This window comes from Rhinolophus hipposideros (genome assembly GCF_964194185.1).
Source record: "Rhinolophus hipposideros genome assembly, chromosome: 3".
In the NCBI taxonomy this organism is placed as follows: Eukaryota; Metazoa; Chordata; class Mammalia; order Chiroptera; family Rhinolophidae; genus Rhinolophus; species Rhinolophus hipposideros.
The window spans coordinates 88,082,506-88,096,115 of record NC_138049.1 but is presented as its reverse complement, the minus strand read 5'-3'; the positions used below and the strand labels follow the sequence as shown (position 1 = coordinate 88,096,115).

The window sequence follows — 13,610 nt, the reverse complement described above, 5'->3', positions numbered from 1 at the left end:
ACATTCAGGGTGGTATTCTCAGCAGCCGAGCTATTGCAAAAGCAGATCTTTAGTTGTAAGTGGACATGAACGGTGTTTTCCACTGAATGATGGATTAAACTACTTTTACATTTAAAAGTACAAGCCCTCAATGTTAGTGTCAGAGTCAGCTTTAAGAGCTGCATTTAAAAAAAGAAACTCTTGTGCCGGAAAAATCCTTCAACATCCCTCCCATGACATGTTCTCAGATCAGTAAGCAAGAAATCAGAGCAGAAAGAAACCCAGTGAAAAATGGTTGCACGTAAATGTGTGAGGGTTCTTGCTCAGAGCCCTTGCGGGACAGCCAAAGGCCTAGTCAGGAAAATTCCAAGAGCAAGTCCTCCACATCCTTCTCAAGGGGCTTCATGTCGGGTACGGCTCTTTCCCTTCCGTAACACTAAAAGGTAAACACCCATCAAAATCCGCCAGACTCCGAGGAAAAGGGAGTTTTCATGCCAAGGGGGAGAGACCCACAGGACCGTAAAGAGAAACTACAAGCCGTTAACCTCTCCCTCCCCTCTCCGACCCTCCACTGCTCCACGGGACAGGGGTCCCTCCGTAGCTTCAGTCCAGCATCCCGAGTGACACGTCGCCCGACCGAAGCCCCTAAATCCCTGACCCCACTTACGGGCGCGGTGAACGCAGGCGGGGCCCCGCTCCTGCTGCGGTGAGCGCAGCTCCTCGGCAAGTGGGGCGCAGCAGCCGGCTCGGGAACGGGGAACGGGGAACGGGGACGATCCCTGCTAGGAGAAGCCGAGGCGTCCGCGCAGGGACGCCCGGGAGGTCCGGCGAGTCGCACCGGCCGCGCAGCGCATGGCAGAGCAGCAGGAACCCGGCCGCTCTCCAGCCTCCAGCAGGAAAACAAACAAAAGGCAGGGAGGCTTCTAGTGGGGACGACTGGCCGCTTTCCCTGGGAAGAGTTACCCTGCAGCTCCCCTCGCTGGCCCTGCGCGTCCCTGCACCGCGTGCAGACCTCCGGGAGGCGCGGCGCTGGGGCGCCGAGCAGGTGCGCTCCAGTCTCGGCTAGACGCCTGGCTGAGCCCCGGGAACCCTGCGGCCGGCTGCCCGCGAGCGCGAGCTCGGCTCCAAACGCGCGCCGTATTGCGTGCAGAGCGGCTGCATCAGGTATCAGGATTTAGAAACGGGAGCCGTGGATGTACGTGCTAGGGACATTGCATGACAGGTAATCACGGGGCAAACATTTTTCCGGGTTTTGAAAAAAGGTAACTGAGGTTTCAAGACGTTGTGAGGGAAATCAATGCCACTGAATTGTACACTCAAAATCGTTAAGATGGCAAATTGTATTATATATATTGTACCACAAACATGTTTAAAATAAAGACGCAATTGACTGCTTGTTAGCATTCATTTGAACTTTTAAGAGTTTTTGTATTGTTAGCAACTTTAGTTTTAGAAAGACCGGATTGTTATCCAGGTAGGAAACAGACTAGATATGCTCTACACAACAGTTGTCTTCTATAACTAGTTATATGAAATCTAACACTTAACACTTTTTAAGCACATTCACTATGTCATAAATTATATTGTAGACATTACCTTAAATCATCTATATAATGACTGGTTCTGAAGGGCTTTGAGAAAGAAATTGCGTTAAGGTCCTTGATTTAAATGTACATAATTGCCCCAAATCAATGGTTCTCAAACTTTAGCTGGAGGCATCAGATGATGTATTATAAAAATGCACACTTGAAACCTATATAATTTTACTAACCAATATTACCCCAATAAATTTAATAAAAATTTTAAACACACACACACACACACACACACACACACACAACAGATTGCTCTGCTGATACTGCTGGTGAGGGAAACCACATTGCCCTAAGCAACACAATTTTATTTAATAAAGCAGTAACCTTTTTACACACTGTGGATCTTTCTCTGAATTTAAATTCCCCAGCCACCATATCAATTTTCTCTCACTATTTTTATATTTGAATTCTAAGAATTGAAGACAGATAGTTTTTTTCCTAAAAAAACTATACAAAAGGCCTGAATTCCTCTCTCCTCTTGTTCCTGTTGAAGAAACCTGCAAGATACAATAGAGTGGAGCTTTCTTAGACTTCCTGTCCTAAATGGGAAAGGATCACCTGGCAACTTGGCAAATGTATAACATTTATCTACCTTTGTGTTTACCTATATGACACAAAAACCTTGTGGAAAATGAAAAGTAAATGTCATTATCAATGAAAAGTTAGAAAGACATAGCTTACGTTACTACCATGAAAAATGATTTTTAGAGTATCTCAAATTATCGGCTTTCATCAAATTCAGTTGTCCCAGCAAGTCTACCTAGCAAATAGAGGGACTACCTTTGTCTACTTGAACATGCTCGGTTAGTAAATGGCTTAGGTCAGTAGTTCTAGCCTGGAGAAAAATCACAACCCTATAAATATAAGATGATGAAATAACACAGCCCTGTAAAGAAGTCCAGTGGATACTAATCTAATATAGAAAATTAGTCGCTATGAAACCTAATAGCGGTTTAATAAAATGTGTGCTCAGTTTATCATTACAAATACTAATTATTACTTTATTAAACTTTATTGTTTATTTGCTAGATTAACAGAAACCATTGTGCTAATTAACCAAGATATCTTAAATTAGCATTCAACACCTTTAACGAATAGAGTAGTTCCAAAAATGTTTTAATACCTCATTCTTCATTTGCAAAACTGATCTTCTGTATTCATGATTCACATATATAATTTTCTTCTATTTTAAATTCTTACATCTAATCCTCCAGATTCAAATTGCCAAATCTTTTTAAAGAGAACATTGGGAGGAAAATCATCCTTAAAAGACCTCAACCCTAGAGTCTCTTTTAAAAACTGTTAAATTTTTGGCCTCCGTTAAACATAAAGGTACTTTATATAGGTAGCTGATTTAGGGTGCAACTAAAATCACACTCATCCGAAGGTGGATCCTAATATTAAGGCAGCAGTTGGGCTTCCATATTGTGGCTCACCGTTCCGTCCCCGCCGCCCGCCCCCTTTTTGCCTCTATTTTTCTGCCGAAGATGTACCGCATTTCTAAGACCTCCAGAATAAAACAATATTTAAGAGATTTAAATTCTGTTAGCTCGCTGAAAGTAGGGTCTTAGAATCCTGATGACCATTAGGACCTGGTACCTAGTAGAAACTAGAAACTCCGTAAAATGTTTGCTGAATGACGTACGTGAGTGGCTATAAGACTATAGGCTTTCATAGAGCTTGCAAAATAAATTACATTGTATTTAAAACAATGTAAAGTGTGGGGAAATAATATATTGCCTGATAAATAAGAGCGCCTTCCGGGGACGTGAAATTAGGTGTCTGCGCTTTAAAAGGTGGGGCAAGTACCTTGTGTAAGTTCCGGCGCTCCACGCGGAACAGCCGACTACAAATCCCAGAGTGTCTCCCCGGCGCTGTCTGGGCAGGACTCGGGTTTCAAGGCCTTGTAGCCCCTACGTCCTTACCCCATTGCATGATGGGATCTGTAGTGCGATTCCTTGCGATCGCTTAGTTTCCTTGCCCCCGGCTGCTCTCCTAAATGCATCTTTTCCTCAAACCCCAGACCCGTGCTTTTAAAAAGTTTAATCGTTATAACAGCCTGTGACTGTGGGCGAGTTTCACTGTTTCCCTGCATTCCTGGCGTGGACTACAGCTAGAGTCGCCGAGGAGCGTGCAGCGAGCGTAGTTTGATGCTCCTAAGGGCTGCTGGCCTTAGGGTCTCCACTCTTCCTTTGAGTTACAGCCATTTTTGAGTTGGCGCTTTTTCAAGTGTGCCTAAGTGTTCGTTGAGCCGAATAAGTGGGCTGGGTTTGGGGTGCGGCCGATTGGTGACATCCAGCCTCGGCACCGAGCAGGCCCACGCGCGCACTCCGTCCACCAGGCAGCAGGCGCCGGGCGGTGGAGCGGCGCCGCGTACGCAGGCGGCGGCGGCGGCAGTGCGCACGCTCGGGGCGCCGGCGCAGCTTCCGCAGCAGCCGGGTGGATCTGCAGCGGCGTCCGGGGTCTCCGGCAGGGACGGCGCGTTGCGTGTCACACCGGCTTCGGCTTCGGCTGGCAGCGGGCGTCCCTCCGCTCTCCGCGTCCCCTGCCGCCGCGCCCGCGCGCCCCGATCTGGCCCCCTGCCCCGCGAAGATGGCTGCCGTACGCCGGGCCCGCAGTTACTGCCGCTGCCTGGTGCGCTTCTCCGACCGAGAACTCTACTAAGCCCCGCTGCCGCAGACCGGCAGGAGTAGACGCTCAGACACCCGGCACACCTCCTCGGGGGGCGGTGCAGAGAGGGCGCGCAGAGCGCTCGGACCGCGGCCGCCCGGCCCGCCAGCATGGTAACCGGGGGGGGCGGGGGTCGTGCGACGCGGGGCGCGGTGTGCGGGCGGTGCCGGGCCTCGGGGGGAGCCCCGGGGAGCCCCCGGGGCGGGCAGAGGCGGGAGCCGCGCGCCGCTGCGCATCGGGACGTCTGGCCCGGGAGGGAGTGCGGTGGGTGCCGGCCTCCGGGGCTTTGGGTTGCCGAAGCCCCGGGCGGGATGCGGCGGGAGGAGGGCGGGCTTGCAGGGCGGCCGAGGAAAAGGCCTCTGGGCGGCTCGCTCGGGACGCTGAACCCGTCTCGCCCGTCGTGGGGGATTTTATCGCAGGCAGCGAGCGTAGGTGGAGGTGCGCCGAGGCGGCCCCTGCCGTCCGGGGGCCGGGGCGTGCGGACGCGCTGGTTGCCTGCGCCGCCGCCGGGGGGCGCGCCCGAGCCCACGCGCCTGCCCCTGGGGGGGAGGTCGGCGGGGAGGTCGGCGGGCAGGGCTGGCGGCGGGGTCCGGGGGCCGGGGAAGCGTCGGTGCGGTCCCGACGGAGGGTCTGAGCCCAACTCCAGGGACTGCCGGCGCAGGGGCCATAGGGCCGTTGCTGGCTGGGACTCGCCGCCGGCCCCGGCCGCCGCTCTGTGGCTTTGCATAAGTTGTCCTTCCGAGAAACTGTCTCCGGACAGGCTCGCGGGAGCCGAGGGTAACACGGGAGCAAACTAATTAGCGTCTAGGGCACACTCACGTCGGGGTTGCTTCAATGAATAGCTGAACGAATCTGTTGATCTGGAGGATCGGAGAAGCAGTCACTGACGGTGCCCCTAAACGTTCAAAAGCAGTTCTCGGACCAGGAGTAAGCGCTTAGCTTTTCTTATTTCGTTAACCCCGCAAGTAACACGGGAGTAAAATGATGAAGACAGGAGCTCCTCAAGGGAAGGGTGAGGTGTAGGTCAAACTTAATTAGGAAAAATAAAGTGGAAAAACTCGGTGACAGCCGAGTACCTACTTATTTTAGGTGGTAGTTGAGTTCAAAATTGTAGTAAAACCCCACATTCGATGGTTTCTTGCTTTTATCATACTGTCAAAGTCAAAGTAGTAATGGATTAGAACTCTTGTTGTAACACAGGAGATCAGGGAAGAAGAAAGATGCTATCTGACCTATAGGTTTCCTGTTTCCTTTCCTCATTTTTGAGACACGCATCATATATCCACGTGGCATTTTATTTGTTAGTTCATCCAGTTTTTTTGAGCACTTATTATCAACCTGGCATACTGCTAGACCCTGGTACAATACTAAAAAAATCTTCAACATAACCAAACCTGTAAGGTACTTTGTGGTAAAGTTAACCATAGACTGTCACATATGGAAACGGACCTTAAAGATCACCAAATTCAACACCATCTCTTTACAGATGAGACAGGTGAGGCCTGGGCAGACATTTACAGTGAATCAAGCCGTGTATTTGGCCTTCTAAGTTTGCAGAGATGACTGAGATGTGATCTCTGTTCCCACCCAGTGCACTAACTAGCAAAGAAACAAAAATAATCTCAATACAAGTCTTAAGTGCTGTGATACAAGCACGAGTGTAATGCGAAAACAGGAGGCAATTAAAAGAATCAGAAAATGCTTCCTGCTGGGATGATTCCTGAACTGAATCTTGAAGGATGAGTAGAAGTAGCCAAGTGAGAAAGAAGCAGTCGTTCCAGATGGAGAGAGCAAGCAGCCTATGAGCGCGGAACTGGAGCGGGCAGGGCTCTTGAAGTCAGTGTAGAATGACCACTAGGCAAGAGGTAAAGGCTGTTACTAAGAGGATACCCTGGAACTCAGATCTTGTCCTATTAGCTGTACTTAGAGTTCACAGTAATACAGCGGACTCTTACTTGAGAGAAAGAAACACACTTCTCAATGGGATCTATAAATTCAAATTCCTTATTGTGTATTTTCTTATTAGTGATGTTCTTAGTAGAGAAAGTTCCCAGCTTAAAGACTCAAAAAAAGAAAAGTATCTGACAATAATAGGTCAATGCTTACATTTTCCAGTTTTCTGGAAGTTCATATGAGTCTCGGCCTCTCCCAGTTATTTCTTTGCTGTTTTAGCTTTTGCAGTGGGCCAAGCACCATGTACTAACTAGTTCAGGTCTTAAAGGCACCTCTGCTTGAAGTCTGGTTGCCAGAGATAAGATAGGAAATGAGGCTTGTTTATGTTGCAAAATGGTGCGAGTATATATGGTTGCTGTATTCCAATATGTGTGTAAATACAAACTTTTTTTTTTTCCTGGAAACAAATTACAACTAAAATTGGCAATTGTGAAACTTACTATCTTTGGAACAAGTTAAATTAAATAGGCTTTGTTATTTTTGTTTCTAACTAACCTTCAAGGTCATTTCCCTGATTGCTACATTTGTTTATGGAACTGAACACTTTAAGTGTTGAGCAAGTCCCATTTGCTAATAAGTCTATTAGCTAACAGAATGAACTTACCCAGTATTTCATCTTCACTGGAAGGTAGGGTTCAGTTTAATTTAGCAAATATTTATTGAGAGCAAAAGGATAAAATGAAAGGAAACTGACCTGAGATCTCTATTAAGCTCCAAGCCAGGCATAGTAATTCCATCCCAGCTTTATTCCACTTTAAGTTAATCTATTAAAATGTTGATTTATAAAACACATAAAATAGAAGGGGCTTCTTTACAGAAACATTCACTTTATATGTCTTTTTGAGCTTTCCTAGTACATTTAAAATAGTAATAAACAAAATTCATGTTCACATATTAATATGCCAGTGTGTAAAAGAAGGGATATCCATATATGGATTACACATGGTCTTTTAAGTGATCCATGAAACAAAAATTATTTGCTGAACTCTGTACCACAACTAAATGTTATTTTCTGAAGCAAAGTTGTTCTTTTCAACCACTTTAAACTAGAGCCCAGTGAAGTGGTTTATTCTACAGTATTAAAAAATTATAAAGTGTCAGATTTTTCTGATTGGAATCATTAAACTTACTGTGAAGAAAGTATCTAGAGAGAAACAACTATATATTTCATTGGGTAAGTAGCTGAATAGGAGATGTAGTTTTCAGAGGGAAACTGATGTTTGTATATTCCTAATCATTATTTTTGTTCTTTTTCCCTCAGGCAGAAGCTGAGGAAGATTGTCATTCTGATACTATCAGAGTAGGAGATGATGATGAAAATGAAAGCCCTGCTGAAACAGATCTGCAGGCATGTTTCTTCATTGTGTATTTAATTCTTATTCCATCGTTTTGCATACATAAGCAAAAATTGGTCATAATTGTGAGGATTTATAGGTTCTTATTTGCATTGAATTTAACTGTATTTTTATACTTATCTATGGAATACTTAAATTATAACTATGTTATGGATTTCTTTTTCTATAAAAAGATATATCAATAATTGCTGCTATGTAGTTCAATGTATGAGTTTAAAGTGTCCACACCTGGGTAGGCTTAAGCATGACTCAACACTCGTCATTTTAAAGTAAAAGATCGACAGATTTGACCTAAAAGTTTAAAACCTGTATATAGCAAAAAACATCATGAATCAAGAAAACTAATCAGCTGTATAAACTATTTGCCATACATGGGCAGAGAATTGATAGCCTCAGTATATAGGACATTCTTTATAAATTAGAAAGATATGAATGGACAACTCGTGGGAAAATGATATAAATGGCTACTAAACATTTGAAAAGATAATTAGCCTCATTGATAATTTAAAAAATACAAATTAAGTCTACAATGAGATTTTTTTTTTTTAAAGTTTTAAAAGAGTTTATTTGAGCCCAAACTGATGACAAATGGCTGGAAAGCAAGATCTCCAGTGTTCCCGAGATTTTTTTTGTTTAAAAATGATTAGATTGGTTTGGTAGTAATGCCCGTTGCCGTACAGGCTGTGAGAACACTTATGCAGTGTACATGAAAGCAGAAATTGCCATAGCTCTTTTGGAAGGCAGAGTAGCAATGTGGATCAAAATGAGAAACATACATTCCTTTTGAACCAGCAATTCTACTTCCAGGAAATTAATAATGGGGAAAGTGAGTCAAAATATGTGTACAAAAATGTTTATTATAGCATTGTTTATATGGAAAACTGGAATACAACCTAAATATCCATCACTTGTGTTAATGAAGCATCCATAGTGAAATACACTGCAGCCATTTCAAAGGATGAGTTAAATCTTTGTGTGTTGAAATAGAAAAGTATTCATTGTAATTAGTTAAGTGTGTCTTACTGAATTTATAAGCTTTATAATACTTATTTGGAAGATGTCATCTAGTAGACATTAAAAGTGCTGCTAAAGATTCTTTAGGTGAGAGGTATGTGTGTTAGATGTAGGAAGGTAGGAACCAAAATCAAAGCAGTATACAGAATGTAGAGAAAAATTATTTTTAAATTTAATGTATATATACCTTTTTTTAAAAAGCCAGGACTAACGTACACCATCCTATAGGAATGGCCGCCTTTGAAAGGAAGGGCATCCTGGGTTGGTTCCCCGGAAAGCAGACTAGGAGGAGGAGAGTACCATGTAGGAGGTTTTTCAAACAGTGCTCTCGGGATCAACAAACACCACCATCAGGGTATAAGAGGCTGCCAAAAAAATGGGTACACATTTTAAGAAAGGAAAACCCTGTATTAAAATTGTAATATACAATGTACACTGATAGCAAAAGGTGAATACAAGTCACGTGTAGACATTTTTGTGGCACCCCCGGTAGAACTGTTTTGTCACATCAACGGGAAGGAAGGGAGGGAAGCCAGAGTTGGGGTGAGTTGAACTACTACTGTGTAGTCTTAATGGACCGCTGTAGTTATTCCTGTGGAAGTTCTGAGGATGGAATAACCTTTTAGAGCCTGCCTTTTTTAGTCACTGATCACTGTTCATTGGTCAGTCATTGGGTAGGGCTCACCTAGGAAAGGAGTTAGGATCTTGCTGAGACAATAGCCAAAAGGGCTGACAGCGGAGGGCTGTTCTTTGGCAATACTCCCCAGAGCTGGGGCAGCTAGTGCTTTATTCCTGAAGGGGCATCTGGGCAGCACAGCGGAGTCCATCACACAGAGGACTTCACTCTTTCTATATTTAAAAAAAATGTTAATGCTATGTATTAGAAAAAGTATTTACTTTTTTAAAAAGAGAATGGTTATTAAAAGAAGTACTTTGGGCTCACTTCCAGAATTTTCAGCAGCACTCTTAACATCTACTAGGTGATGTATTCCAAGTAAACAAATGTTTGAAAGTATCTAAGTGGTGGCTTGTATTTTTGATTCTAATTAAAATTTGGTTTTCCCATATCGTTAGATGTTTCCCGTATAGACACTCTTATTTTAGGCAAATTTTCATGATTTCAAAGTTTTAAGCAGAAAATTATTTTAGAAGACAATAAGTGTTTAATGGTATTAACTTAGTAATTAAAAGACTATTTTCTGGTCTTAAAATAAGTATATACATATATACATGTACATACATATATATGAATATGTACATACATACATATACATATATGTATGTGTGTGTATGTATGTATGTATATATATGTGTATATATGTATATATGTGTGTGTGTGTATATATATATATATATATATATATGTATGTATATATGGAAATTGATGTTAGACCTACTGACAAGTTGTTCCAGAGTTGAGCTACTCTTCCTTGATGAGTCCTAAAGTACTTTTCTCCTCTTAGGCACAACTCCAGATGTTCCGAGCTCAGTGGATGTTTGAACTTGCCCCAGGTGTAGGCTCTAGCAATTTAGAAACTCGATCTTGCAGAGCAGCAAGAGGTTCTTTTCTGAAAGCAGGGGAGACCAAAGGAAAGCAAGAACTGGCAAAAGAAGAAAAGTTAAGTATTATGGGCATTGTACTTGCACAAATTTTGACAAATATACCAGTTTATCCATCCCTCACTACTTCTTCTAGATAATTTATGATGTCACCACTCCTTATGGGCTTCTGTCCTGCAGGTTCACTATCTTCATGGAACTGTCTTTGGTAATTTATAGGCCCCTGAGATTCATCTGGTGTCTAAAAGATTGATGCCTCTGAATTTATTATAGAAGCCCAAAAGGGGGAAAAAATTACTCAAATATTAACAACGTTTCAAAGTCTTAATGCAGTATTTTGTTATATTTTGAATTAAAGAAATTTATAGTGATGCATTAATCATTTCCTTGTTCTGGAATATTTTGAAAGTGCTCACACTGAAAAAATTTTGAATGCCGTCTTACTGTTCACTTGTTTCCTAGTACTTATTCACATGAAGTGGGCATGGCACACCATCTTACTTTTCATTATTCTATTCCATAGAGGCTGTCATCTTTACAGCATCAGATCTGAGTTTTTGTTTACAAGCAATTTGCCATTAAATAATTGACATTACCATGATAACTAAAAACTTCCATATTCATTTTGTTTTATTTTAACTTTGAAACAATTACAGATTCAGAGGTACGGGGATGTCCCATGCACCCTTCTCCCATTCGCCCTCAATGGTGGCATCTTGCATAGCTATAGTACTAGGAAATACACATTGGTACAATCCACAAGGTTTATTCAGATTTCCCACATTTACAAGCACTTTTGTGTGTGTATGTATATAAATAGTTCTGTGCAATTTTATTACAGAACTGTAATAAAATAGAATTGTTTTGTCACCACAGGGGTCCCTCTTGCTGTACCTTTATAGCTAGTTGTACTCTCTCTTCCCTCCCTCCTCACTGGCCATTCCTAACTACTGGCAACCACTAATCTGTTCTTCATTTCTATAATTTTAATATCCAAAAATACTGTATAAAGGGAATTATACATACGTACATGTAAGCTTTTGAGATTGGCTTCCTCCCTGAGCATAATTCCTTTGAGCTCCATTCACATTATTGCGTGTATATCAGTAGTTTGTTTCTTTTTATTGCTCAGTAGTATTGCATATTATGGATGTACCACAGTTCTATTCACTGGTTGAAGGACATTTGGGTTGTTTCAAGTTTTGGGCTCTTACGACCTGCTGTGACTATTCCTGTGCAGATTTTTGCATGAACATAAGTTTTCATTTCTTTGGCCTAAGAGTGCAATTGCTAGGTTGTATGGTAAGTGTATGTTTGGTTAAAAGAAATTGCCAAACTGTTTTCCGGAGTGCTTGCACCGTTTTATGTTCCCCCGAGCCATGCAAGAGTGATTCAGTGTCTCCTCATCCTCGCCAGGATTTGTTGTCATTACTTTTTCATTTTAGCCATTCTGATAGGTGTGTAGTAATACCTCATTGTAATTTTAATTTGTATTGCCGTAATGTTTAATAATGCTGAATATCTTTATATCCTCTCTGTGAAATAACAGTTTGTCTCTTTCTTAAATAGATTGCTTATGTTTTTACTGTTGGTGTTTTGAGAGTTCTTTTTGCATTCTAAATATGTGTTTCTTATAAATACTTTCTGTCAGTTTGTAACTTGTCTTTTCATCCTCTTTACAGGGTATTTAGTAGAGCAAGTTTTTAATTTTGATGAGGTTCAATTATCAGCTTTGGATTGTGCTTTTGGTGTTCAGTATAAGAACTCTGCCTACTCCTAGGTCTCTTAAGATTTTCTTTTTTTTTCCCTAAAAGTTTTACATTTAAGTCCCTGGTCCACGTTCGAGTTAATTTTTATGTAAGATGTAAGGTTTAGATCAAGGTTCATTATTTTACCTGTGGATGTCCTATTGTTCTAGTACCACTTGTTGAAAAGGCGATATCCTTCCACCATCCATTCTCATTTTTAATACCAATTTTCAAAAATTGTTTTTTACTGTTTATTTTTATAGGCTCGAGAACTCTTCCTAAAAGCAGTAGAAGAAGAACAAAATGGAGCTCTCTATGAAGGTAAAAACTCAGGGCCCAGGATCATATTTGTCATGACATTCCTGAGTAACAATGCTATTACTGACCAAATTTTTTTTTACTAGAATATATTTGGTATAGAACATCAGTCTCCTTGTATCCTAAATTGTTTTTTAAAAAATCAAAAATAAAAACTATATTTCTACATAACCTGTCTCCTTTCAAAAAATATTGCTCAGAAACATCATCATATTGGTAGGATGAGTAAAATAATCTTTTTCTACATTTAGGTTTTAGTATTTATTTTTCATTATTAAAAGTCTTGAAAATATTGTCACTCATTTAAAAATAGGATATGCTCCTTATATAGGTGAAAATACTTCAGAGAAGGGGAATATTAAAGATAGATTGAGAAATATATATATGTTTTCTAAGTTCTCACTTACATTATATATATAAGGAATTATATTTAATATATACGTAATTATATATAATATATATAATATTATATATAAAATACATAATATATATAATATTATATATAAAAGATATATAATATACATATAATTATATAAGGAATTAACTTTAATTATTCGTATTATTAACCTAATAAAAATGTGTAAGTAAACAAAATGATGGGACTGTTTACTGTATTGGGCTTTAATTTTGTGATACTAAAGCTAATAATTGGAGCATAGGAAAGATACTTGTGCTTAGATTACTTGAAAATGCCCCCATAATAACATTTTCAGAACTATTGCATTTATTCGCAAATTTCTCTTAGTGATATTTTTACTCTGAGACATTAAAAGGGTCCAATTAATATCCCTCCATAATTTTCATAACTTTGTGAGAGTCCCATTTCCATTTAGTATACAATGATTCACCCAGAGTAAAAAAACATGGCAGAACATATTGAATTGAATAAACTTCATCTAAGGGAAAAAAAACTAGCTGGCCTCTACAGCCCCAAGTTCTATTGGTATATCCCTGTGGAAAACATTATTAAATATTGTAACTAAACCCCCCGGGCCAGGAGATTTAACTTACAAACAAACAGGTTTTAAAGGTTCTTAAGTTAAAAAGAGGGAGCTGGACTAATGGAAGTTGGATTTGAAGAATAAATTCCAAAAAACTCTTCTCTTTATTCCACCCATTAGGAAGCATTTGATTTTCCTTAACTATGCATCCCAGAAAGAAAAGTTTGCTTAAAAGTGTTTTTGTTGGGGCTACAGCAATTGCATTTTCAAAGTTTGAAGAAAGACAACGACCTGCGATCACTTTTAACAATACATAAGAAGCTGAGTCAAAAGATGGGAAGGGCTAACAGATAAGATAAAATGCAACATCTTAAGTTTCTATAACATGTTAGCTTTAGAAAAAAAATACTATTTTGGATTAGTAAGGTTTGGAAATAAGTTTGTTCACTGAACTACTGTTTCATGTAGAAAAAGGGA

General features: G+C 40.9%; 2 protein-coding genes across 2 annotated transcripts in view; one reads left to right on the top strand and one right to left on the bottom strand.

Annotated features, from left to right (window-relative positions):
• The window catches only part of CILK1 (ciliogenesis associated kinase 1), a 50,418-nt gene extending 49,555 nt beyond the window's left edge, over positions 1 to 863 (bottom strand). Inside the window, exon 1 of the mRNA XM_081036213.1 lies at positions 647 to 863. The gene's annotated coding sequence lies outside the window, so the exon portion shown is untranslated. The remainder of the gene's footprint in view (positions 1 to 646) is intronic.
• A 2,998-nt stretch (positions 864 to 3,861) lies between these two features.
• The window catches only part of FBXO9 (F-box protein 9), a 32,454-nt gene continuing 22,705 nt past the window's right edge, over positions 3,862 to 13,610 (top strand). The window contains exons 1-4 of the mRNA XM_081038431.1: positions 3,862 to 4,357; positions 7,459 to 7,545; positions 10,030 to 10,185; positions 12,138 to 12,195. Of these exons, the coding sequence (XP_080894557.1) occupies positions 4,355 to 4,357; positions 7,459 to 7,545; positions 10,030 to 10,185; positions 12,138 to 12,195 (304 nt within the window). The 5' untranslated portion in view covers positions 3,862 to 4,354. The remainder of the gene's footprint in view (positions 4,358 to 7,458; positions 7,546 to 10,029; positions 10,186 to 12,137; positions 12,196 to 13,610) is intronic.